At 38.2% G+C, this 27,775-nt stretch overlaps 1 protein-coding gene across 4 annotated transcripts in view; it reads right to left on the bottom strand.

The window, feature by feature from the left end:
* The window catches only part of CPEB3 (cytoplasmic polyadenylation element binding protein 3), a 155,976-nt gene extending 130,263 nt beyond the window's left edge, over positions 1–25,713 (bottom strand). For 3 of the 4 annotated variants that reach the window (XM_090277970.1, XM_090277971.1, XM_090277973.1), the window contains exon 1: positions 21,711–22,865. In XM_090277970.1, coding sequence (XP_090134096.1) covers positions 21,711–22,853 — 1,143 coding nt within the window. In that variant the 5' untranslated portion in view covers positions 22,854–22,865. Of the gene's footprint in view, positions 1–21,710; positions 22,866–25,591 lie in introns of those variants that run through there. The other variant, XM_090277972.1, reaches the window with a different exon arrangement.
* Positions 25,714–27,775: the final 2,062 nt, after the last annotated feature.

Raw genomic sequence — 27,775 nt, 5'->3', positions numbered from 1 at the left:
TTATGAAAAGTAATTAAAGTAGAACCTCCTTTGAAGGTATAGCAATCTTAATGTTCTTCAACTGATTCAACTGACAAAAATTAATTTTATTTCCAAAATCTTGTGGAAACATTTACTGCCTAAAGAGTAAGGGGCCAATGAAAGAAATGTATATATATGAACATAAGAAAAGTCATCCCTCTTATCCATGGTTTTACCTTCTGCAGTTTATTATCCACAGTCAACCACAACCGAAAATTATTAAATGGAAAATTCCAGACATAAACAATTTATAAGTTTTAAATTGCCTACTGTTCTGACTAGCATGATTAAACCTCATGCTGCCCCACTCCATCCCACCCAGGGCGTGAATTATCCCTTTGTCCAGTGTCACCCACGCAGTACGAGGTCTGTCCAGGAAGTGTCCAGCCATCTAATATGAAAAACAGAAGAAATTACTGAAGAACATACAAGAAATATTGTACCTAGGACAATGACACCTCAGTCCCCTTCAGAGAAGGCACCTTGGTACCTCACACAGTTCTCCCAGCATCTCTTCCAATGTTCAAAACACTCTGCAAAATCATTTGTTGGAATCACCATCAGCTAGCTAGCTGTCCCATCCTATTTTCCTGATTCTCATCGACGGTCTGAAATCTCTTCCCTTTCAAAGGTGATTTTAATTTGGGGAAAAGCCACAAGTCACAGGGCACCAAATCTGGGCTGTGGGGGAGCTGAGTCACCTGGGTGACTTGCTGTTTTGCCAAAAAAACTCTGCATAAGATGTGATGCATGAGCGGGCATGTGGTCATGATGAAGCCACCAATCACCACTTGCCCATAGCTGCGGCCTTCTGAATCATCCAAATAGTTTCCATAGAGGAATGTTGAAGCTTAATGGAAAATTTGATTCAGATTTATTGCTCTACTCGCTCAGTTATTTTTAATGCAATGGTCACACAGTACACATGCTTACTCAATTGTGTCTACTGCCCCCACTGACTAGTACAGTGAAGTTGTCATTGTTCATGCATGTGCATTCCAGTCCACTCTCCTTGGCTGCAAGGTTACATCAATGTCACACAAACTGTTCTTGATACATATAGTAACAATGGCTGGACTTTTTCTGGACAGACCTTCATAAATGCTACCAGGTCCTTAGTCACTAAGCAGCCGTTTTGGTTATCAGATTGACTATCTTGGTATCACAGTGTTGTGTTCAAGTAATCCTTATTTTACTTATAATGGTTCCAAAGCAGAAGAACAATGATGCTGGCAATCAGACATACCAAAGAGAAGCTGTAAAGTGTTTCCTTTAAGTGAAAAAGTGAGTACAGTACAATAAGATCTTTTGAGAAAGACTGCATTCATATAACCTTTATTACAGCATATTGTTATAACTGTCCTATTTTATTATTATTATTGCTAATCTCTTACTGTGCCTAATTTATAAATTAAACTTCATCATAAGTATATATGCATAGGAAAAAAACATAGTATATATAAAGTTTGATACTATCCACAGTTTCAGTCTACTGCAGGCCTTGAAACATATACCGTGCGTATAAGACAGGATTACTTAAAATATATAAACATAAATACATGCTCATATATAAATTCATAGTATTCCTCTTTCCATGGACTCTACTATCACTGGAACATAAATGTCTTCTGGATGCAGAGCTAAAAACAAGCAGAGTGGCAGTGTTAGGATTATTCTATTTAATGACACTATAGGGAATACATAATATTCTAAAAGCAAAGACTCAAGAAAGAAATTTTAATAAAGAATTTGAGTAAGGAAAGTGAGAGAAAAGCCAAGAAGATATGAAAAGAAACAAGCAGACAGAAATAGCTATTTGTACACCTGCATGCACAAGATAATGAGTCTTTTCACTGGAATAATGAGTGGTAGCCAGAATTTTAATATGCTGCTGCTCTGTATTAGGTAAAAGTAAAATTTCATAAATCACAAGCACTAAAACTTCAACAGAATTGGAGAAGTCAGTTAACCTCCCTGTGGATCAGTTTTCTTATATGAGAGATATGGATAATGATACCCTCCTTAAATGGATGTTATGAACGTATTTGTAAAGCACTTAGTACACTATATAGTATAAAGTAAGCACCAAATAAACATTAAGAAAATAAACAAATGAATACTATCCTTCCCTGTCATCATGCAGGAAGGTGAGGTGGTCATATACCATGGTATAGAAGTTCACAATGAACATCAATTCATGATGTACTAATGAACCAAGGTAAAGTCAGGCATAATTTACAGGGTGCAAACTATGGAACTGTAAAAAAAACAAGTAGCAAATAAACTGCATTCAACTAAATGTCACTGAATATATATAAGGCATATGAAAAATCTACAGCAATTATTTTGAAATAATGGAAAGTAGGAAAGTTGTTGGAAGCCAAAAAGAAAAGGGAAAATATTACACAGACACATACATTTACACTATAAGGAGTAATACCTAAACTTCTGAACACTCTAGTCACTTGGAAAAACTAGGTATGTAGGTATGAACAAAACTTCAATGGATATAGTGTGCTTTTAAAAGTATTTTTCATTCAAATAATTTTTATGATTTTGTTGACAACTCATTTTTTCGTATATAAGAGCAATTTTACTTAAAATGTGAACATAGCCCTGGCTGGTGTGTTCAGTTGGCTGGGTCTCATCCTGCAAAGCGAAAGGTCACCAGGTTGATTCCCAGGCAGGGCACATGCCTGAGTTGTGGGTTTAGCTCAGACAGGGTGTGTAAGAGAGGCAACTGATAGATATTTCTCTTCCTTCTCTTTCTCTCTTCCTTCCCTTCTCTCTAAAAATAAATAAAATCTTAAAAAGAATAAAGATAAAATGTGAATATGAAAGTTCAAAGGGAATGCCTAGGAATATCTTTAAGGAATAACAAATGAGAATATATGTAAAATGCTTTGGACAACTAAAGAAAGCGCCACATAAAATTAATAGAAACACTGGCAGTGCAATATATTGAGCTGGCCAAAAAGTTCATTTAGTTTTTTCCATACTATGGCTCTAGTAGTGCTTAGTTGTCTTGAACGTCATTCAAAACAATTTCGTTAGATTGTATTGTGATGGCTGTCATATCAGCATGCATTTAAAAAAAACATATCAAAATTGGTAAATTTTTGTGCAGCCATTTAAATATTGAAGATAGAAGAAGATAGGCAACATTTTCAGCATATTATGCTTTATTATTTTAAGAAAGGTAAACATACAACTGAAACACAAAAAAAAGATTTGTGCGTTAAATGGAGAAAGTGCTGTGACTGATCAAACGTGTCAAAAGTGGTTTGTGAAGTTTCTTGGTACTATTGACATTTTGGCCAAATAACCCTTTGCTGTGGGGCTCCTATGCATTGGAAGATGTTTAGCAGCACCCCTCATCTCTACCCACTAGAAGTCAACAGCAGGAGAGAGCCAACATACTCAAAATATCCAAATCAATAAAGTTACTGGTAAAAATGAAAAAAACATAACAGACTTTTTGGCCAACCCAATGTATGTTTAGCCTTTTCTGGGCAATATTCATTGTTCAGAATACTTGACAGCTTTAAAAAAAGTGATGAAATGTTATATCTATTGGAAACAAAGGCTAACCCTCGTAGATCGTCTATTAAGCATATAAGAAAACACACTCCCCTTGAAATTATATATTGTATCTCTCTATATGTTTTATTAATAACTGACATGCTAATGAAGACTACAAACTTATATTTTAAAGTGGGAAATGAAACAGAAACCACAGGTTATAAAACTATACTTTGAGTTGAAGTACAGATTAACTGTGCCAAATCATAATATAAAACACTAAGATCAAAATTTATTAAACACCAGCTCATTCAGACCCATTTAGCCTAAGATAAGCGTAAGTACGTATACTATGTACATTTTTATATATATAAAGAGAGAGCAATTAAAATATTGCTAGAATGAATTGAGATGTGTTGGAGGTGTAAAATACACTGAATTTTTAATATAGTATAATGAAAATGTAAAATATCTCAATAATTTTTATAATGATCACATGTTGAAATGATATTTTACATATAGCAGGTTAAATACATTATCAAAATTTATTTCACTTATTTATTTATTTATCTTTTTAACGTGCCACTAGAACATTTTAAATTATCCTGTGTGTCTTGCAGACCATTTCTATTGGGCAGTGCTGCTACAGACAAATTTAACAGTAACTCAGCTTGAATTCTTGTGTTCCAAAATTAAGACCACTAACTATTCCAGCAATGAAACCAGCTTACAAATTTAACCAATCCTTGCTAAACTTTGCTTACTAATTTCTACCCTAAAACCATCCTGTGACTAAGCTCAGCCTCCAGCACTGTAAGTACTCTAACGTCCCCTCTTCTAAGACCTTTCTGAAATTCTGTCAAGATAGGGCTCACTCAGCAAGTTTAGGAAACCCAGCTTTGTATAATCAACAGATTCCTCTGGTGGTCTTTGTATAGCACTCTGATAAAGTCAATAAATAAAAAGTTGTAAAAATGCAGTTAGTTGTGTTGAAGATACATAACAAGAAGGAATGGTTAGAAAAAAATTATATATAAATTGTTGTGTCTAGTGATTTAAATTACCTACATTAAAATCCACACTTGTAGCAATCTATCTTATTTTGGAAGAGTGAAAGGGCAAATCATGTGGGAACTAGGTTCCTGCTGACAGAGTAGAAGATAACACTAAGTTAGAAACAACACGAATAATATGTCAGTTTCATTAAGGTTTCTGAGCCTTATAAACAGACTAAAAACATCTAAACTTTCAGACTTCATGGAACCCTTATTAATTTTATGATTTGGTACCCAACTCCTGACTGGGTCTTTAAAGCAGAATTGGGTGGGGTTCTAGAGGAGACACAAAATAAACATGCCATCTCTACTACTTTCCTTTCAGTCTCAGGACACCAGGGAACACCATTTTAAAGCCCAGGAGCCAGGGTAAACTCCCTAGTCTAAAGCTGATTATAATGTGACACATTAGCTGAAGTCCACCAAGTCTCCCTAGTATAGACTAAATTACAACCTGCCATTTTAATTTAAATCAATGGCCCCATTTGAACTCCAGAATTATAGCTACTTAAATAAGCCATATTTATGAAATCTAAATTTATCCCCAAATCACTGAACAGAAAACCATGACTCAATTTTCAATGTTTCACCATTGCACACATATTAATCTCAGGCAACACAAAACCATTTTCGCTTACCCCAAAACAGTTATCCAACCTACTCAAATGTATTTTTTTTTTGTAGTGTTTTTATTCCCAAAGATTTTATTTATTTATTTATTTTTAGAGGGGAAGAGAAAGGGAGAGAGATAGAAACACCATTGTGTGGTTGCCTCTCACGTACCCCCAACTGGGGACCTAGCCTCAACCCAGGCATGTGCCCTGACTGGGAATCGAACCGGCCACCCTTTGGTTCACAAGCCAGAGCTCAATCCACTGAGCCACACCAGCCAGGGCTCAAATGTATTTTAACCATTACCCTTCAACTACCCAGTGTTATCCACAACAATAAGAGATGTTTTTTCATAAGGAAAGACTTCACCTACCCTCCAAATCCTATGGCAATCTTTCCCCGCTTGGGAACCATACACTGATGACAAAAACCAGTGTGGCAGCATCTAAATATTAACACACTTACTTGATTTATCAGTATGATGATCCACAGTCAATTTTGCAATTTTGGCAGTTTTACTTTGATTTTTGGCATGCTTATTAAGTCTTTCTCCACTATCAACAAATGCTCAAATTAAATTAAATTAGTATTAACAACCCTGGCTGGGTTGCTCAGTTGTTTGGAGTGTCATCCCAGACACCAAAAGGTTTAGGGTTCAATTCCCGGTCAGGCACAGAGGCAGCCAACCAATATTTCTCTCTCACATCAATGTTTCTCTCTCTCTCCCCAATCAATAAATTAAATTAAATTAAATTAAACCTCCCATTAAAAAACAATTCTGCCTTTTAGATCAATACTACTACTTCACAGTTACCTGGTGTGCACATGGTCTACTCAAGATGCCTCACACTCTGCTCTAGAGGATAAATGTATATGTGTGTACATAAAAGAAATGTGGGTATGTGTTTCACTGCAAAAATTACAAGCACACAGCCTGTTCTCCAGCCTATCTACAAGTGTAGTATCTATCCATAGTGAGCCAACATAAGTTACTGAACAGAGAAGATGGCCCTTTTGTGAATTCTATGGAAGGAGAGCAATAGGGGTTGTTAAGAGGACACTACAGCATAAAGAAATGTTCTTATTCACTCACAGGGCCTGACCTTACATCAGTTCTTTCCCACTTTTAATTGCATGCCTACTGCTCATTTTCACTTGAATAGCCTCTCAGCTATTATGGGGACAGGGATTTAAGAGTAGAAATATACTTATCAGTTAAAAATGAGAATAGGCAACAGCAATTTTGACTTCGTGAGCTCCAAACGCAAAAGTCAGCGTGAAGGCAGCAATTTGATAACACTGGATGTGTCAAAAATGGAAAGGGGAAAGACCACCCTTGCCCTAGACGGGTAGCTCAATGGGTTAGAGCATGGTCCCAATAAACCCAGGTTGTGGGGTGGATCTCTGCTCCGGGCACATACAAGAAGCAACCAATGAATGCATAAGTAAGTAGAACAGCAAATCAATGTTTCTCCTTCTCCCTCTCCCTCTCTCTTCCCTCTTCCTCTCTCTAAAATAAAAATAAAAATCTTTTTTAAAGAGGAAGATCATCCTCTTCTCTTCTCCCTCGATCTTTTTAATGGATAAAAAAACCTCCATTGGGAATGGTGTGGGAAACACAGTACCACCAAGTGTGAGCTAGGGTAAAACCATGTAGAAAAAGAGAAAAAAATAATTTAAATAGCCAAAAGTAGATACTGTTTTAACTATAACAGTTCAGAACAATCTTGCACTCCTTATATCTTCTATTCTATCAGTCAGTACTCCTGACATTTTTTATTCTGAAAGGTTTCTCAGTTGTACGTTCCTAGATTTACGCTAAACTCATGATAAGTATCATGCCTCTCACCAGCCTCCCAGTCACCAGGCTGCACTGTGGAAGGTACACACACATTTCTCCAACCCACCTGTCTGGTCTTTCTAAACATATATTTCTGTTGTGCCACTGCTCCGGTCTTAGTCCGTCAGGGTTCCCACTGTCTGCAGAAGAATCCACATTCCTAAGCCAGATATTCAAAATCACCACTCTCATGATGAGCTCATCAGTATCAGTCTAATTCTGGACTCCATTTCGCATCTCCTTATTTTACCTTTATCTAATTTTTCTCACCTACTTCTAATCTACGTTCTCTTGCAGTATAGTATATACAAAGACATGTTAAATGCTTTTAAAACCAAGTGGAGTCTAGTAAGTAAACATTTATTATTATTATTTTTTAATCATAGGAAACAACCAATGCATACTTATCTCCCAGTTAGACCTAAAAGTTCCTTGCTCTAGTCAGGAAGGTCTGATCATAACCCCATTTTTTCTTTCCTTATTTTGGATTCCCATTCTACTTAGCCAAATCCTATTTCTCCTTCAAAATGGAGCTATAGGGACCTTCTCTATCACCTTCTTTTTTCCCCTAGGTCAAATTATTCTTGCCCCTCCTTGACCATTCAGGGCAACTAACGCACCACAAAATCTGGCACTTGCTTTCATATAATGCTCTAATACATGTTATTTTTAGTCCCAAAGGGCAGGATTTGGATAATTTGTGTCATCCACAACACCTAACACCAGTCCAAGAACACAGTATACACCCTAGAAATACTTACTGAAATCAAACTTACTACCTATAGCACATGTGAAATTTTACAGATTTATAATATAATAAAGAAAAAATACAGAAAAAGTATGTAAGAATTTTACACAGCATGGATAGTTTCTACAGCTGTCTCTATAAAACACAGATTTACAGAACATACCTTTTCTACAAAGGTTGTCTTTTTACAATACTGACCACTGTGAGAAGTCATCAGACTAGATTATTAATAATATACATAATGCATATTATGCTGAACACACAGTATATCTTTTTTTGATGATTTAGAACAAACATGAAGTGTCTTAGAGGCATCATGAATATTATAATTGCACTACAAGTGATTAAGATTGGTTTTTGAACTTGCTTATGACAGTCTCTAGAAGAAACTCCTTAATATAAATCCCTGATGTCAGCTTACATGCCTCTGGCTTGCTTGCATAAACTGGAATATAAAATGGGCAATTGTTTACCATCCTGAACAGGACAAAATGGCTGCCTTTTTGAATATTTAATTATTGTAACAAAAGCTGAAGCATCCTTTTACCTTGCTTTGTCCTCTTCATTGAAATCTTCTTCACTGTCTTTCAATGTCCTTTGATGTCTCAGTATTCAATACATTCTCTATTATTTATGTCCCTCTAACAGAATGTGTCAGTCCAACTCCCCTGTCGGCTTCAGCCCTCCATTTTATCTCTCAGTGTGAAGGAATATATTCACTGTCAAGAGATTTTTTTTTCTTCCTCTCCTCCTCACTCCAAGCCTTGCACTTTTGGCATTAAACTATAAATATCCTTTCAGTCTCTATTTTTCACATTTAACAGACTATAGGCCTAAATTAGAATATCAAATGTCCCATGGTATTTTAAAATGAAAATCTTGTGTTATACCTGCACAACTCACCAACTTTAAAATAGCTACTCTGGAATAACATTTCATATGTTAGATCACACCAAAGTCGATAGGTCAAATAGACTCATCTACATTAGCAAATAAGTAGGACATAGGCAGTAAGCTCTAAAATGTTAACTAAGTAATTTTGCTGCCTTCAGTGAGCTCATGTCTTTGGAATGTTGAGGAATTCAAGGTCAAAATATGATAAAAATCATTCTCCCCACCCAGTCCCGCATCTTCTAAAATGCTAAATTCATAATACCTTTGAAAGTAGAGTTTAAATTTTTCCATTCACCAAAGTTTTATTTTGCAACAGCCTGAAGCATTGGCACAATTAGTCCATCTTTATTCTGCTTAAAATAAGCACAAAGTTTACTTTGATAAACATTGCAAAACAGCGTTTGATCAGCATTGTAAAATAGTTCAAAGTATTTAGATTGTTTTTGCAGCCTAAATGCCAGCTATTTTTTAACCAGATTCAACCATTTTGATACTGTCATTACATTGATTTAATAAAGCCTTTTTTTTTTTTTTTTTACTTCAGATCATTTTTGCCCTTTGAATGAACACGATGGCAGTGAGGTGCCCGGTAAAGCTTCAACTTAAACTGTCATAGTAAAACAGCAACAACAACCCCCTCCCCAAAGAAACAAACAAAACAGAGTCTTTCTGTTTTGATTTAGATATATGGAGAACATAATGCTGAAAAAAAGAGTTCAGAACTAGCATTGATGTAATACATCCTAAACAAATTGCGTGTCAAAATGTTACTGTTAAAATGGCTCTTTACCAAAGAAAACTAAGCAAGAAATGATGGTTAGGTTTGCACACTAGCCCATCAGTAGCTAATTGGTTACAAACCTAAACAAAGGACCTACCTCCTGTTGCCAATACTGTTTTTATGTAAAAAATCTCAAGGTCTGGTACGCTTCCCGTGGTGAGTTGCAGGTCTATCATTGTGATCTAGGATAACTGCCCTCTAACTCAAAACCCTCCAACTTCTCCGCTCTCCCCTCTTCGTTAGGTTACAATAGTAGAAATGGGCTTTCTAAAGCTATAGCAACAAAGAAGTGTATGGGAGAGTGGAAATGTCCCTCTGAGGAGAGAAGGTCATATGAGTATTAGTAATTTCTGAAAATCAGTATTTCTAAGTTGTACCTCTTATACCAGAAATGAAACAACATCCCTCTCTTGAATCAAAAGTTTCTAGTCCATATATTTATTCAAATATATAACTGACTTTCCAGATTAACCCATGAGTTCCATTTTCCCTATTTAAAAAAAAAAAGCCCATAATACACTCAATGCTTGTGAGCAATAAGCCCATGAACTTCTGCCCTTTCAAATGAGCTGCAAACTTACCTAGAGACGGTGGGTTTATCCCCATACCATTTTAATGTTAGTATTATTATAATTATGTAACTTAATATAAAATATGTAAACCAATGAAATGAATGTCAAAAAATGTTTATGTGATGAAAAGTAATATGAATGCTTTAGAAAAAGCTAGATAAAAGAGGATTTGGGTCCCTTTTACTTAGAAAGTTCTCTAAAGTTAGGCAGAATTTCTCTCAGCCACGAAGAGGAAGAAAGAAAAATTTTGAGACGCTTAAGTTTTTAAAATCTTTCAAAGGTCTATTGGGTGCCGCGTAGCAGTGCTTTTACTCTGTTATCTGTGATTCTTAAACATTTTTGAGTTACAGACTCCTTTTGAAATTTAATGATGTTATAGCCCACCTCTCTCCCTAGAAATACAAATGAATAAACAACATAGAATTCTGGTGGTTCTTATACCCTGTCCCTATCTCCTCTCCACTCTATGTTCCCACAAAGCTCATCTCCCTGTGGCCCTATAGATCCTAAGCTTCAAAACATTTCATTATGTTTACACTCATTAAAAAACTAAGCATTGTATTAGTCGAGCAGAACTAATTCCATAAAACTGGCTAATAACATCCACCAAATCCTCAACTGAGTTTATTCAACTAAAATAATAAAGGATGCCAGGTTTCATTTCTCTTATTGCCTATGATCCTCCCACATGACTGATTGGTTAGCAATTCCTTATAGTTCTTTGCTACGCCATGCTGTAACCCATAAACAAGATGACTAATCATCTAACATATACTCTAATTCTCAGGGTACAAGGGAAAAAAAATCAGGCTAGAATCAGAAAAAGCTCTTGACTTAAAATGGTAGTTATTTCCTCTCTCAGATTTAGTGTTCTAATAAGTAGTCCACAAAGTAATCTATCTTAATAAGGTTTTCCTTCCCACGCATTAAGAGTCACACAAAAGCATGGGTGGATAAGAGATGTCAAATCACTTGCTCAAATATTCCCAACACATAGCTTTCCCTTGTGAAGTTCCTAAATCCACCTGGCTTATGAGTCATGAAAATTCTAATTTGCCACTATTAAGCATTTACCCCTCTAGCTCATTATCCCCAGCTGCCTAAACCAAAACCTAGGAGTTATTCTAAACTCTTCCTCATCCTTTATTCCCTGAACACAAGCAATCACCAAGACTTCCAGTTGGCCTCCTAATTTATTTCTCAATTCTGTCCCTTCCTTCCAATCATTTTAGGTCTCTACATGTTAACTGGTCTCCTTGCCTGTGTTTGGCTCCTAACCATCTATATTCAAGAATAATCTTTCTGAAACAAAGATATGATCGCTTCATTCACCAACTTAAAAACCTTCTAATGACTACCTTTCTCAGCTGAAAAATCTTTCAACGTTCCTATTGAACAAAGTTGAAGACAGAATGCTGGAATGTCCTTTGTGATCTGTTCCCTACCTACTTCTCCAGCCATACTTATCACTTGGCTTACCTCTGCCCTCAAACTTCTGCTCTCAGCACACAATGTTGTTTCTTACCTGGGTACCTGCCGTGCCCTCTGCTTAAAATGAATCTTTGCTGTAACCCCTACCCTCAATGCCTGGTCTTCTTAGTCGGCTCTAAAAATAAAGCTTTAAAAAGACCAAAGATGTTTACTAAACATCTTTGTGCTTAATAGTTAAAAAATGAAAACAATCCAAAGCCTCCAAATACAGAAATAATTTGTTAAATGTATTCCTGTGATGGAAATATTGTGCAATAAAATGTTTATAAATTTAATAATATGAAAAGCTAAAATATATGGCTATAAAATTGTTACACAGTCATCTTGACCATATTAAAAAAAAAAAAAAACTTTATACATACACATACAAAGAGAAAACTGGCAGAAAATACACCAAAACACTAAGAATACTTATCTCTGGATAATAGAACTATGGGAAAAAATTTTCTCCTCAGCTTTTAGTGAACATGTATTACTTTCAAAATCAGAAAAACTTTGAAGACTTTCCTGGAACTTTTCCAACCATACACACACACAACACACACACACATTCCTGTTTACACTCTCTTTGTTGTGCATGTCAGAGACTGCTATAATCCTCATCATCCTATATTTTAATTCATGTTTGTCAGGGAGCTGTTTGTGGACAGGATAGAGTTCAGCTTTAATCTTTAGTGCCTGACTTCTGGTAGAGGCCAGTTAAATGTTTATAAAAGAAATTATTCTTACATTGCTAGCTACATGCAAATACCCAGTAAATGCCTAATCAATCATCTGTAAATGTAAATCATTAACATACTCAACAAATATTTATCATGTGCCTAAAATATCCCAGGTACTGTCACAACCCCTGGGAACAGTGCAGTGAAAAGATCCTTACCTTTGTGGGGCCTACATTCTGGCGGAGAAACAAAACATAATAAACCAGCTCATATCAGAGAGCAATAAGTACTATAAAGAAAATGTGCTGCCCTGGCTAGTGTGGTTCAGTGGATTGAGCACCGGCCTGCGAACCGAAGTGTCGTGGGTTTGATTCCCAGTCAGGGCACATGCCCGGGTTGCGGGCCAGGTCCCCAGTTGGGGACGTGCCAGAGGCAACCACACATTGATGTATCTCTCCCTCTCTCTAAAAATAAATTAGTAAAATCTTTGGAAAACAAAATTACATACTTAAAAAAAAAACAACAACTAAATAAATCCTAATCTAAAAACAAAAAAAGAAAGAAAGAAAATGTGGAGCCTTGATCAGCGTGGCTCAGTTGGTTGAGCGGCATCCCACAAAGCAAAAGGTCACCATTTGGATTCCGGGTCAGGGCATGTGTCTGGGTTGCAGGCCTAGTCCCTAGTTGGGGCGTGTGCGAGAGGCAACTGATCAATGTTTCTTACTTATTCTTTCTTCCTCCCTTCCCCTCTCTCTAAAAATAAAATAAATAAAATCGTTTTTTAAAAAAAAGAAAATGTGGAATGAGAGGAATCAGGGAAGATCTGGGGAAAGAGTAAAACATCAAAGGCAAATTGAAAGAGGGTGAGTAACAAGATAAGATGCAAGGAGATGTAGAAGAATAAAAGGACTGGACATGGAGTCAAACAACCTGTTTCCATTTCTACTCTGTCACCCCATTAGCCAGGTAATATTTTCTGAGTCTGAATCTAGGATGATAATCCCTAATTCACAAAAACATGTAAGAGTTAAATAAAATAATTGCCCTGACCGGGTGACTCAATTGGTTGGAGCATCATTCCATGCACCACCAAAAGGCTGCAGGTTCTCTTCCCGGTCAGGGCACATACCTAGATTGCTGGTTTGATCTCTGGTCAGGGTGAGTATGAGAGGCAACCGATAGATGTTTCTCTCTCACGTCAATGTCTCTCTCTCTCTCTCTCTCTCTGTCTCCTTCTTCACCCATTCTTCACTTTCTAAAATCAATTTCAAAATCAATTTTAAAAATAAAATAATTTATATGGCCCTGGCCAGGTAGCTCAGTTGGTTAGAGCACTGACCCCGTATGTCAAGGTTGTAGGTTTGACCCCCCAGTTATGGCACATACAAGAATCAACCAATGAAGGCATAAATAAGTCGAACAACAAATCAATGTTTCTTTCTTTATCTTTCTTCCTCTCTCTCTCTTTCTCTCTCTCTCTCCCTCTGCCATCCCCATCCTCTCCATAACCCCCTGCTAAAATCAATATTTAAAAAATTATGTGACTTTCGTGCAAAGGGTGAGGCTAAGTGCTTGGCATTCAGAGTCTGTTGTATTTTTTAACTGTATCTATTAGGAGAAAGACATCAAAAATAATATAGTAACACCAAAAGCTGAACTACATGGATTATGACTGTAAGTGAAGATGCCAAAAGAAACATAACAATGTAAATCCCATCCCTTTGATCAGGAAATTCTGTAATAGGTATGTGGTTAACAAAAAGACCGCATATGCTATCCTTCACTGTTTATCTGAATTTGGGATTCTACTACTGATTACAACTGCTTTAAACAACAATGTGGAAAAGAAATGAATAGTCAACCCATAATATTAGTGCAAGCACATGAAAAACACAGATTTATGATCCAAAAACTGTCTCTCTGCCTTTCCTCAGTATCTCATAAACTTTATTGGTCTTCACTATTTTTAATCCCTTGCATATGTAGGTTATATTTCTCTAGTCCAAAAGAGGAAAGGAAATTTTCCACAGCAGACTGCACAAGAGAGGTGCTTCTGGGTACATTTACTTCTTGTCCTTTTTACTTGCTGCTTATCTGAAACCTAAGAACTAGGTCTCCTCAACTCTGAGTAGGGGGTTAGATTGTCATATCACCAAAATGTTTCCTCTAAAGTACTTTGATCCCTAATCAGATCCCAAAGTGTACCATATATTTAAGATAGAGTCTTTTGCCCTTTACATCTCTGCTTTGCAATCTCACATTCCTCAAATGAATGACTGGCTGAGTAAACCTACTATATCATCTACCCTCTGTCAACCTCTAGACCAAAGAATTCTCTCCTTAATAATTCTAGGTGCTATTGTCAGAATTATTCCGACTCTCATTCTGATTGGTTCTAATGTTAATACCTTGATTTGCGAAGTCAGGAACAAAACAGATCATCATCATAGAGTAAATTAACTCCACAAAAATGAGATGAGTAACAGTGAAGAGGTAAAGAAAAATGTAACTCATAGCACATAAGCTAGTGTTCCCATGTATTGGCTGCCAATACCTTTTATGTCAAAGCAAGAACCCTGCTTACCTCTAGGTATACCAAACCTACAAATGCAGAGTCATAGCCCAGAAACTATGGGACGTCCATAAAGTCTGGAAACAGATAATATTTCCTATTTTTACAAATTGAAGATATTCTCTATGACATTATGTACATTCACTTGTTTCCAAACTGTGTACATCTTGTAGAGAAATACTATAATGAAGACTCTGTCTCAAAAAGGTTAAATATAGTGTACTGCAGAAAAGACAAAGCTATAGCAACTTGTGTTTAAATGTTTATTCATGCATTTAGTGAGCACCTACTAAGTGTCAGGTGCTCATGAACTTCTAGATACTGGTTCATTTGGTAGCACTGACCACTTAATTTAGTTGCAATCTGTTACTAAAGATAGGCAGTTACTTTTTTTCTCTTGTACTTAAGGATCTTGACTTTGAAATAAGTTTTCATGCTTGAGGAATGAAGACATTTGGCTGTACAACAGTCTTATGCATACAAAATCAGTACATGGTGTTTCCTTCTCTTCATGTACATTAATTCTATGGCCATTTCAAATAATATAAAGGCTATTCAGTGCCCATTTCTATTTCTCGCCTCTAAAGTCTGCCAACAAGAATTCATATCATATATTTATTATTTCTGAGAATCATATAATAGTGCTTCTGGAGAAAGTAGGCTTGATTCCAAGATGCTAATTTATTGTATTGTTTTAATTCAATAGTATTTTTCTATTTCAAGTTAAGTCAAAATACAAATACTAAAATAATTTCACATTAAGAAGTTTACATGCTCAGCACCTGTGAAGAATACTAAAGGACATGAAAACTAAATGTAAGAGCACTGAAGCAGAACCCACAGACCAAGCCATCTACAAGCTATAAGGACCAGCTGTGGAAAACTCCTTGTGAGGCTGGCTACTGCAAGCACAAAAATCTCCCGAGGAAAGCCCCTTTGAAGCAGTAGACACATTCCCCAGCTCTCAAGATCCTAACTTGGGGCTCTATACTGAATTCTGCTCTGGCAACCATACTGGCCCCTACAGAGAGCAAGGCATGGTCCTCAGGGAAGTGATAATAAGAAGCTTCAAATTACAGACATTGTAGATTCACAACTACTAAAATCAACACTTGTAGCATTCAGGAAATTAAGTTGAAGCATTTCTCCCATCACTAATTAAAATATTCACAGTGCAAGGAAAATTCTTATACTTGCATTGGTGAGTCAGCCATAAACAGAAGCAGGTAGTTACATATGTACGCCATCCTTATGACATAAACATATACTCCTGGGTAACCCTCAGAGTGTCACAACGGCTTTCTAGAACAGACAATCACCATAACACACAAAGAGCCTTTTACTGCTCTTCCATCCCTGCTGGACACATCCTTCTAGCACCTCTCCACTTCCAGATCCCATTTATTATCAACAATATTTCCTCCTTTAAACTCTAACTGACTATACAGTTGGTCCCCTGTATCCATGGGTTTTGCATCTGCAGATTCAACCGAGAATTGAATATGGTATTTTCTACCTGTGTTGTGGAATCAGTGGATGTGGAGGTGCCAACTGTATGCTTTGTTCTACGCCATTTTATATCAGGGACGTAAGCATCTGCAGAGTTTGGAATCCACAGGGGGTCCTGAAACCAGTCCCCCATGGATACTGAGGGACAACTGTAATTAGCAATAGTTAAGCCGGCATCTAAGAGCCGTAACAGTACACTTTGCACACATTCTCTCACAAAGCGCACCCAGAAGATAAGGTCTCTCTCTCTATTTTTACAGACTGGGAAAAGGGATCATTGGGTAAATGACCTGACCTCAGTCACCAGTGACAGAGCTGAAGGTTCGACTAGTGTCTTTCTCACTCCAAGCTTCATGAGCTGTCCACTACTCTATGTTTACTCCATCTCTTTCCTCTGTAAAATCCATACAGCTTAATCAAACTTACCATATTATAGTAAACAAAACAATGGCTATACTCATCTTTTTGACACTAGCAGATCAAAACACTACAATAGAATATAGATAATGTGGCTTTGCTGGCATTCATATTAAACATGCCTATGTTGTAGGGTTGGGTGGACTTTAGTGGCTTTGCATTAGAGCAGTATTTAAGAAACCAACCTGAAAAGATATTTTTAAAAAGGCAACATGGACAAGTTGAAAAATATTAATGTTTCCACAAAATTAATTATAAAGAGGCATGTTTATTTTAAAATAATTTAAAATCCCATGAATTCATCAAGTAAGGAATTTCTTCCTCTGTTATGGATAATCCCAACAAAATTAACACTAAATTACATTTAACTAGACTTATGCCAGAAAATATAAAATCTATAAAGTCACACCCTGGCTGGTGTGGCTCAGTGGATTGAGCGCAGGCCTGAGAACCAAAGGGTAGCCATTTGATTCCCAGTGAGGGCACATGCCTGGGTTGCGGGCCAGGTCCCCAGTTGGGGGCGCACAAGAGGCAATCACACATTGATGTTTCTCTCCTTCTGTCCTTCCCTTCCCATCGCTCTAAAAATAAATAAATAAAACCTTTTAAAAAAATAATAAAATCTATATAGTTGCTTTCTATTTGGGGTGGGGTAAGGAAGAGGGGAGAGATAAAGGCAGAGATGCAAACAGATAGCAGAACATAATTCGAAATTTTTTTCCAAAAATACAGTATTTAAAAATATATAAATTAACTAAATAAATAGTAGAAAATATTGGCTACTGTTGAATCCAAGTAGTGTTATATGTACGGGCACTATTTTTTCTTCCTCATTTCTATAAACACAAAAAAATTTTAAGACACAACTGCCAGGGTATATCATAAGGTCAAGTACAGATTCAGCTGAGTATCCTGCTTCTACACTGCATTGTTAACTGAAGTCCAAGAGGTATCATAGCCAATGTATTATATGCCTCCCCTAGCTCTGGAGGCAGATTGCCTAGGTTCAAATCCCAACTCTGCCAGTTATTAGCTGTGAGCTTGAGCAAATAATATAAATGCACTAACCCTCAATTTGCCAGTATAATGAGAATAATTGTCCTCTAAGTCAAAGGAGTTCCAATGAAAAACTACATGTAAGGTGCTTAGCACAGGGCCTGGCCTATACGTAAATGGTGGCTTACCAGATTGTTATAGTAACCAGAGGGTACCTATAGACAGAAAAATAAAAGACTAAATGACATTCGGGGTTATTCAGATTGCACTGTAGGGAAAAATTGGTAATCCACACTATGATAAGATCATGCAGAGCCTCGCGTCACCACTACAATAACAATAATTATAACCCAACATTTATATGGTGCTTTATTACGAGCCAAGCACTCTGCTAAGCCCTTTATCTGCAGTTTCTCATTTGAATGCATATGAAGCAAGGAAGTATTTCCATTTCACAGATGATGAAATTGAGGGTCAACAATTATACATAATTTGCTCAAGATTACGAAGCCAGTAACTGGCAGAGTTGAGATTTGAACTTAGGCAATCTGCCTTCTGATGTCTGCTTCTGACAGCAACTATACACTGAACCTGGGCAAGTCATTTCCCTTACTGGGACTTTGATTTTCTCTTCTGGAAAATGAGCAGACTGGTGGAATAGGTGCTCTTAAAAATCCCCTTTAAACTTCTCTGGATAACAATGCTACTTAACCCAATTTATTACATGCAGAAAGCGTCTGTGCTCTAGTCTTTTTACATGCCTAGGTTTCTCTGTCTTATATAAATATGGAATGACGTACTGTATAATTCCCTCGGTGGAGTGCCTCAGTGTTCTTGAGCTCTATTGGTGGGTGGTACATCATCACTAAGTCTCTTTAAATGGAATCCAAAAAGAATCTGACCTAGAATGAATTCTACCTGACAGCACTATTGCCACAGGGAAGTTAAGATACATCAACAAAATTAGCCAAAGCTCTAAGACCTGAGTTATGTCATTCTACCTCTCAGGATCTCAGTTTCCTTATTTATAGAAATGAAGGGGCTTGACTTGAGATGGTGAACAGACAATACAATATATAGATGATGTATTATAGAACTATACACCTGAAACCTATATAATTTTATTAACTGTCACCCCAATCAATTCAATAAAAAAGTTAAATACCTACCTACCTACCTACATACATAATGAAGGGGCTTTTAGATACAAGTGATCCCTAAGGAAACAGCCCTGCAACCCAGGGAAAGATAAATTTTGTTACTTTGTTAGAATTAAGAGAAGGGGGTAAGGAAGCATGTGTAGTTTGAAAACCTACATTTGACTACAGTGACTGTTGTTACAATATAAACCACAGAAATAAAGCCCCCAAAAACAATCTATTGTGTTTGGCAAAAGGAAATGAAGTAGCATTGGGGAATGGGGGGTGGGGCAGGCATGGATTTTTTGTTAAATATTAAGATACATTAGAGTAGCTCACTGTTGGACGCCCCTTTTAGCTCAACGGGTCTGTGAAATAAAAAATTAAAACTGGTATTCTATTAAATAAACTCTTCAATTTAAAGAAAAATCTTATTTGTCAAAATAAAGAAAAAATTTTAAAAGTCATTAGGACTACTTAAGATATTTTCTCCCTTTTGGAGAAAAATGATTTAAACAAATGTACAAATGTGTAAAATTCTCTACACAAGACTCAAGGTGGTCTGTTTTTCAAATATACTTGATATATTCATTAACACAAATCAAGTCTCATAATATTCCAAGCCAAAATACATCCTAGTTACTCCTACTCTGGTTCTAATATTGGTTTAAAACCCAGCAGCTACATTTAAAAAAAGAACAAAGTCAGACATAAAGTCCAGGTAATTCTCTCTATGGTGAAATATATAAAGTTCAATTTTAAGTCAAATCTCTTCTACAAATCTTTTGGCCATCTTTGCCTATTACATGGCACCATTAGGAATGAAAAGACAAGAGACCAAACTCAATCCAGTCAGTCTGGCTATCATTAGCATTGTCAGTAAGCGGTCTGCTGAGAAACAACATACTACTTGTCAATATCTGTTTGGGGGAAACTTAATGGATTTAATCTCTCCTCAGACTCCATTTCTGGAGTTTATTAATCAAAAGCTATTTGTATTCAAATTCAACCCCTATAAAAAGATAACTGATGTCTACATCATCAGCTCTCAACTCCTAAATCTCCCTATGAGATTCGAGGTTATCCTCTAAGACTGGACTTGGGTTGGGAGCATGAAAATAAAAAGGGGGCCTTTTAGAAAAAGAATACTATGGAAAAGTGGACGGCTTTTAGAAAAAGTGGAGCTCTCCTACCAAATGCAGCCTCCCTGTCCTACCTCCCTCTCCCCAAAAATAAGTACATAGAGAAATTCCAGAAAGTGTATTCTTCCTTTATCTACCAAACTGATCTCACCGTTCAGTGTCTTCATTTTTTAAAAAATAAACAAACTTCAGAATGGCAAAAAATAAACCTTACTATTAAAATCTTCCATTCCTGGAGGAGCCTGTGTAAACTTAAAATCCTCTCGTTAAAAACTCTCGTACACACAATTTATGGGTTTCATGGACCCCCTTGAACTGTCAAGGTTAAAATCCTTGCTCTAGCCTAGAGAATCACATGCTTCTCAATAACCCTATCTTTTCGTTTGGGAATGGGAGCCACCCAAACATCACACCTGACATGTAAAGAGCAATAAAATGAAGGCTGCAAATGCACCTGATGTTTTAAACTACCTCTGTCAAATGATGGTCCTGCCATTTTTAAGCAATGCTCAAAGGATTTGTTTCATTTCTTTGACCAACCAAATTGGGTCTCATCCAAAGCCTTCCTCTCTCTTTCCTTTCTTCTTTTCTTAACTGAGCCTAGAAGCTTATGGCCAAATCAGTTTATAAGTGAAGGATAAATGTTTGCCTGAGAACAAAAGCCCCAGTGAACACTCACCCTCACCACCCCTTTCCAACTCAAGATGTTCAGGACACTGCCAACCGATGTGGCCCGATCAGAAAGCAAGAACAGAATAAGGACACTCCATTCAACCTTTTTGTCTGGGGCACTTCCTCGGTTTTTCATTGGTATTTAACACCAAGACACAAAGCTCATTTTTCATTAAAGTTGCAAGACTTTCACTTTGCCCAGTTTCAAATGGTGTAATTGATCTGCATTGTCTTCTTAAATAACCCAACTGAAGGACACTGCAGCTTTAAATATTTCAGTGCTAGCTAGCAAATAGACTCCATTGCAATATGGCTCTGAAGGTCGTGTCCTATTGTCTCTTTCTTCTGGAAAAAAAAATTTCTAAGTCTTTCTTCTAGGTAACATAGGAAGGGTTACCCCTAAAATTTCCACTCTCCCATCTTGGTCCCGGATAGAGTTCCAGTGGTTATAGGAATCTCACTCATAATTTTCCCGGCACGGGCAATATGCTGATTGCTATTAATGATGCCAGCACCTCAGCAAGACATAAACACATGTGTTCACATTAGCTTAATTGAGCGTATGCAACTGTCTGAAATAGCACCACTCAGGGGCTGTTAACCTCTTCAAGAGTAGGGCCAGGGTGGTTTAGGAGTGGACGGCTTTCTGCTGGCACCCTGAGCCCAGAATTGCATAACCTGAAATGTGTAACTACTTAAAATGACAGGAATGTCATCCTACTCATCCTGGGACGATGCAGGCACCTTGACACACCTTGCAGCTTTCCTTGTCAAAGACGGTAAAAAGAAACACGAGCAGGTGAAGGAAAAAGCAAAAGAAAAAGGCCCTTTTCTATCCTGTCAGGGTACATAAACACGCATCTTTGAGCAGTCATGACGGTCCCCTACCCCGGTGCACAAGAGCGGATGGCCCCAGTGAACTGGAGGCTCTGGAAGAGGGCAGGGGTACTGAACACTGTCCTTTTTTAAAGAACAAAATAATCAGTAGACGATTACAAGGCCGGGAAGAAGGGGCAAAGGAAGCGGGATAGGAGGAAGACGTGTGCAGGTGCTTTAGAGCCTTACCTGAAATGGCAACAGATTGTTACCATTATCGGTCCGGAAAACGTTATCCTCCATCCAGGACTTGGAGGTGAGCGGGGCTGCGCGGGGGAACTTGGGCGGCGCGATCACATTGCTGGAGAAGGGCTTTTTGAGTGGCGAAATAGGGTTGAGTGGCGAAGGCACCCCGACGCCCACGCCTACGCCCACGCCGACTGCCCGGCGAGGGTCCCGGCCGGCCTGCAGGCCGCCCCAGGGGTTGGAAGGCGCACTCCAGGCGGCGTTCACACTCTGGTGCGTGTTCCAGCTGGACGAAGCGGACGAGGCAGCGGCGGCGGCCGCGGCAGCCGCTGCGGCCGAGGACGAGGACGGCTTGCTGGTCATGATGGGCTGGTGGCCGTAAGCCGCGGGGGCGCTCCTCTGCGCGTAGGGCGCCTGGCTGGGGCTGGCTGGCGAGCGACGCTGCTGCGGCGGCTGCGCCTGCGGGGGCTGCGCGGGCTGCACGGGCTGCGGCGCAGGCGGAGGCGGCTGCTGGTGGTGCTGGGTCTGCGCCAGGCCAATCTGCGGGGAGAAGGTGCCTCCGAAGACTGGGTTCACGTGGTGCGGGAAGTTCTGGAAGAGCATGGTCCCATTGACTGGGGTGATCCCCTGGAAGAAGCTGTCCTCCACAGCGTTCGTGGTGCCCGTGGACCAGGTGCTGCCGAAGGACGGCGACAGCGACGCGCCCGGCGCCCCGGGGTCCTGCGGCGGCGGCTGCTGCTGAGGGGGCTGGTGGAAACTCAAGCCCGGCAGAAGCGGCGATTCCATCTGCATCTTGTCGGGGCCGTTGGGGGCCGCCGGGGCTGCGGCAGGGCTAAGGGCCGGCACGGCGCTGCTGTCCTCCGGTTTGGGGGTCTCTGAGGAGAGGGGCGTGGACGGGGTTTCGGCTGCGCTGGGCTCGGACTGGGGCTGCTGCCGCTGCTGCTGCTGGGGCTGGGGCTGGGTTTTGCTTTTGTCCATCAGTAAATCATCCTGCATGGTTTGCGCAGCTGAAACGGGAAAAAAGAGAGACGCGTTATTGCCAATGTGATCGTTAATGCCCCTCGCTGAAGCGGGTGGGTGTTTTACTTGCGAAAATCCAGTGCCTCTGCTACTAGCCAATTGCAATGCAAATCCATAATCTCCCATTTAGAAGAACAGGTCGGGTTGGGGTGGGAGGGCTCGCGCAAGGTCTCTAAAAATACTGTGAGAGCGTCTTCACCCTTTCTGATGTCTTGGTTCTTTTCCTGTATTAGTGAGAGATGTGCTTATAAGACAGAAAGACAGCAATTTCGCCACGTCTCTTTTCCCTTCACCGGAACTAAGAGCATTCACCCTGCAATGAGAAACTGATTCTGGTTCCTGTTTTTTCCCAAGCACCACCCTCCCCTCGTTATTTGCATACGTCAATAAATACTGCTGCGTCCTTCAGCAAGGTTAAAAAGACACCGCACACGACCCTTTCTTCCCCCTTCTCAGTTCTGGCCACTTTAAAGAAACAGCAGTCTTAACCCTCTTGATTAGCAAACTACCTTCTAGCGTTGATAATTGTTTCATTTAGCAGCCGCGATCCACGAGGGAGGAAATCCTTGGCATTTGTTAGGAGGAGGACTCAGCTGCACATTCTCTCGCCTCCCAGTAGCTGCAGCTACTCCATTTTGTTAGGAGACAGAAAAAAGCCCCACCGTTTTTAAAGAGGTAAAAATCTACTGAAACATTTGGACGTGCTTGCTGCCTGTTACTCTCTCAGGACTGAGGTTTTTCTGTCTCCAATTCTGCCGCACAAGAGATTTTTGGCATCTCAGTGGTTCAGGTCTCAACGGGAGCCTGAGAATTCTCTGCAGGCTAGAGAAAGGTTCTGGTTGGATTTGAGGTCAGAGAGAGAGAGGAAGAAAGAGGAAGAAAGAGAAAGGGAGAGAGACTGACAGACGCTAAGTGTGAGATGGGGCGGGGCTATTAAAAAACCTTAAAAAAATAGGAAAAAAAGTTAAAATCTTTCTGAGATTTAAGTAGAAAGTCAAGATAATTCTGGAGTTGCCAGATTTTCATTTTTAAATCCTCCTGCTGCTGCCTTGGTCACAAGACTTCAGCAAATTTAGAATACTCTCTTATCACTAGTATTAGCAGTGAAAGATGATGGTTTGAAGACCATGAATTACCATATGCTAGCAAAAGTGTTAAAAATAGCAGAGTACAAAGTCCCAAATTCTCATACATTGTAATTATAGTACATTGCCATCACTGCTTCATTTAGCCATATAAGGAGTGTATGGTATTTTCCATTTCGCACAGAAGGACTATATTCACCTCTGCCTACTGCCTGTTTTCTCATTCAGGGATGAAAATAGCAATCACTCCATACCAGCTTTCCATACGCATAGTTACCACTGACTTATCTTGCCCCTTAGAACATGTTAATTGTATTAAACATATTAATATTACAGTGCTGAGACCGCCTGAAAACAAATATTTTGAAATGTTAAAGAAGCATATGACCAAACATATAATTATTTTTAGATGATGATTCAGTATAATTGCAATAAACTTATTCATATATTTAATGCAGTTAATTAACTCATACAGAGAAGCATCTTTCTCAGGACACCTGTGAAAGGGTATTCAAATACACACAGAAGCTCTGTTTTTGGACATCCTCATAATAACTGTTGTAAAATAAATATATTGATAAATAGTGGCGCTAGCGCTCTTAACTATTAAGCAAAATTATGTCAGAGAAATAGGATTAAAAGTAGTTCTATTTTATTAAAGACTATCTTTTAAATGGTTATATCTAATCATGGGGTTGTACAGTTGAAACTAATATTGTACATCAACTGTAATTTAAAAATAAAAAATAAAAAATGGTTTATCTTTCATTTTAAAGTTTCATACACGGACAAAGTTGGCTCAAGGAAATGCTTCACAGTTACCTTACTCTTCTCTACTCCTTTCTTCCCTATCTCCCCCACACAAAAAAATACAACCCCCCCCCCAAAAAATACAACCCAATATGACAAACATCATAAATTGCCAGCTACTACCAATAAAATCTGCTTAAGATTGATTTTATGTTCCTCAGTTCCCTTGGTCTAAAACAATGCTTTGATCAGTATTGAAAAATACGACACAAAGAGGCAAGTGAAGCTGGGATTCACAACGAAAAGTTCTAATGCTGCCAAAGGAAATGGTGATACAAAGACATTTTCATTCTTGATTTAAGCAGTGCTGCAGTAAACCATTATAATCTGAGATTTCAGACACTTCCAGGGGGCTAGAATTATCTTTACAACAGCCGTATCATCATGGCTGAAATATGCATTTGATTCTAATTTCAGTATCATTCAGCTCTTCCCGATGCTTGTATAAATGCTTTTTGTTAATGCCTTCAGTGTAAACTACATGCTCTTGGTGAAAAAAATAATGCTGTACTATCGCAAAAAAAGCCAAAAAGTAAGCTGGACTCAGAATATTTTATAAAGGCTGTAATTAATATGAATATATTTATTGAATTTAAATTTTTTTATCACACCATGAATATCCATTTCTCTTCTCAACACTCCTTAAAGATATAAATTTCACTTTCTGCATAAATTCACTCTGTCAAGGTCAAGACCCATCTTTAATAAATAAGACCCTTTAAACAAAAGGTAAGCAATAGATTAAGATAACATTTATAAAGTTAATACGCACTGTCTCTCAGTGACTGTATGATTTGTTTGTTTGGGTTGGGGTTTTTGTTGCTTGTTTTATTTTTTCTTCTTTTTTCTTATTTACAGCAAAGTCAGAGAAATAGATATCTCCTTCCCCTCCCCCCACCACATACACAATAGATCTTGCTTTACATGCAATCACCCAATCTCAAGTAACGAATTCTTAGTAGCAGTTACCTTTGAGTGTCCAGTTTTTAAGGATCGATAAAATTTAAAAGTGTACAGTATTTATTTTCTTCTTTCAGGTTGATTATGTGACCGCTCTGGCAAAAGCACTTTTGACAACTGTAAGATGAGAGGGCATGCGCAAACAGGGAACTGTGGGGGCTGAAGTCCTTCACAAGGTACTCTGCCTGACTTAAGCAAGTTCAGCCAGGAAAGGAGGAAACCTCGTAAATGGGGATTCCAAGGGGAAGAGGTTGTACCCAGTTTACATTATATCGTTGTAAGGAATCTAAATCATGAGTCGTTGAAATGAAAAAGAGGAAAAATAAAATGGTTTATCAAGTTGATTTAAAAAGCCAGGTTAAAAGAGAAACTGCATTGTAGAACTCAAAATATAAACCCAGCAGAGCTACCTTAAATGGTATCAGAATGGTAATGACTGGATAGCCAGCAATAAGAACCAGACCAGGCAAAAGAGATTGGGGTGAGGAGGAATAAGAAAAGGAGGGGGACTAATCGGGAAAGATAAATACTTAAAATCTGACCATATGTAAGAGAAACATTTTTAATATTATGAAAATACCTTCATATTAAATGTGATAACTAACCTTGGAGGTCAGGAATAAGTTTCAATCACAAACTATTCTACTTGGCCATTTATTAATCCATTTGACGCTAAGTGCAGGTCTACTAATATTTTGTATGAAGGAAAAAAAAAAACTTTGGCTTCTAATCCTTGATAAATGAATGAAAAAATTAGCACTGCCCATACTTACTATAATTTTATTGTATTTGAAAATAAACTAATTTCTCTTCCTTCCCTAAAATGAGCACTCAAATCTAAAACAAAAATGACTCAAACATAAATACCAAGTATAAATAAAGACCAAGCAAACAATAAATTATAGGAGCTCCCCGCACACACACACAAAAGGACAAAGAACTTCTCTACTAAAATTCTGTTTTTTATTTAATCAGAAAGGAAGCACTTTCTGAAATCTTGTCTTCAGGCCACAGAACTTAACCATATACCCCCCTCCTTTTGAATAGCTATGGAAAAATATAAAAACAGAGATTGGAGAGTTAGCTCACTGAAATATACATGGGTCAAATACATGTTTCTAGGCTTCCTTCCTTCCTTCCCTTTTCTCCTTACATCTCTAGCACAATACTTATAAGTCCTATGTAGTTAGAGGTTGCTGCATATATGCTTACTTAACGACAAAGTGAATGACTGGACGAAATATAGTTTGTAACCCCTGGCTGGTGTGGCTTGTTTGGTTGGAGTATTGTGCCATGCACCGAAAGGTTGCAGGTTTGATTCCTGGTCAGAGCACATACCTAGGTTATGGGTTTGATCCCTGGTTGGGGAACATAAGAGAGGCAACAGATTAATGTTTCTCTTTCACACTGATGTCTCTCTCTCTGTCTCAATCTCTCTCTCTCAAAATCAATAAAGTTTTTCTTTTCTTTTCTTTTCTTTTCTTTTTTTTTTTAGAAATATAAGCCCTGATGAGTGTGGCTCAGTAAGTTGGGTGTTGTCCCGCAAATCAAAAGGTTGCTGGTTCAATTCCAGGACAGGGCACATGCCTGGGTTACAGCCAGGTCCCTAGTTGGTGGTCTGTGAAAGGCAACCAACTGATGCACATTGATGTTTCTCTCCCTTTCTTCCTCCCTTCCCCTCTCCCTAAAATAAGTAAATAAATACATAAATCTTTTAAAAATAAAGAAAATAAAAAAGAAATATAGTTTTTGATGATCTAAAACAGCCAAGGTTTGAGTAGGTATTAAATTATTCTCCATTTAGAGGAGCAATTACTCTTACATCAGCAGCAAGAATAAATATGAAGGGGGGTGGTGTAAAGTAGAAAATCACCTTGGCCCTTATGATGTTCAGCAGTGTGAAGATCATTTGATTATTATCATGAAATAACATTCACTAGACACTAATTAAACAGAGAACTTTGTTCCCATGCAAGAATTTACAATCTTACAAAGATACACACCCCACCCCTCCATAACAACTGCATCATTAAGTTCACAGTAGCCACTAAGAGCTAAGTCCAATAGATGTTTTAGTCAGGCTTTATCTTGCTTGACTTTGTAGCAACACTAACATAACTGACCACACTTTTGTGTACACCTTCTTCTTCCCTTGACTTCCTTCTTCACGTTGTCCTTTCTTGATTTTCTTAT

The sequence above is a fragment of the Furipterus horrens genome, unplaced genomic scaffold, assembly GCF_987537825.1.
Source record: "Furipterus horrens unplaced genomic scaffold, mFurHor1.1.pri manual_scaffold_5, whole genome shotgun sequence".
Lineage (NCBI taxonomy): Eukaryota > Metazoa > Chordata > Mammalia > Chiroptera > Furipteridae > Furipterus > Furipterus horrens.
This window is presented reverse-complemented; position numbering and strand designations above follow the sequence as displayed.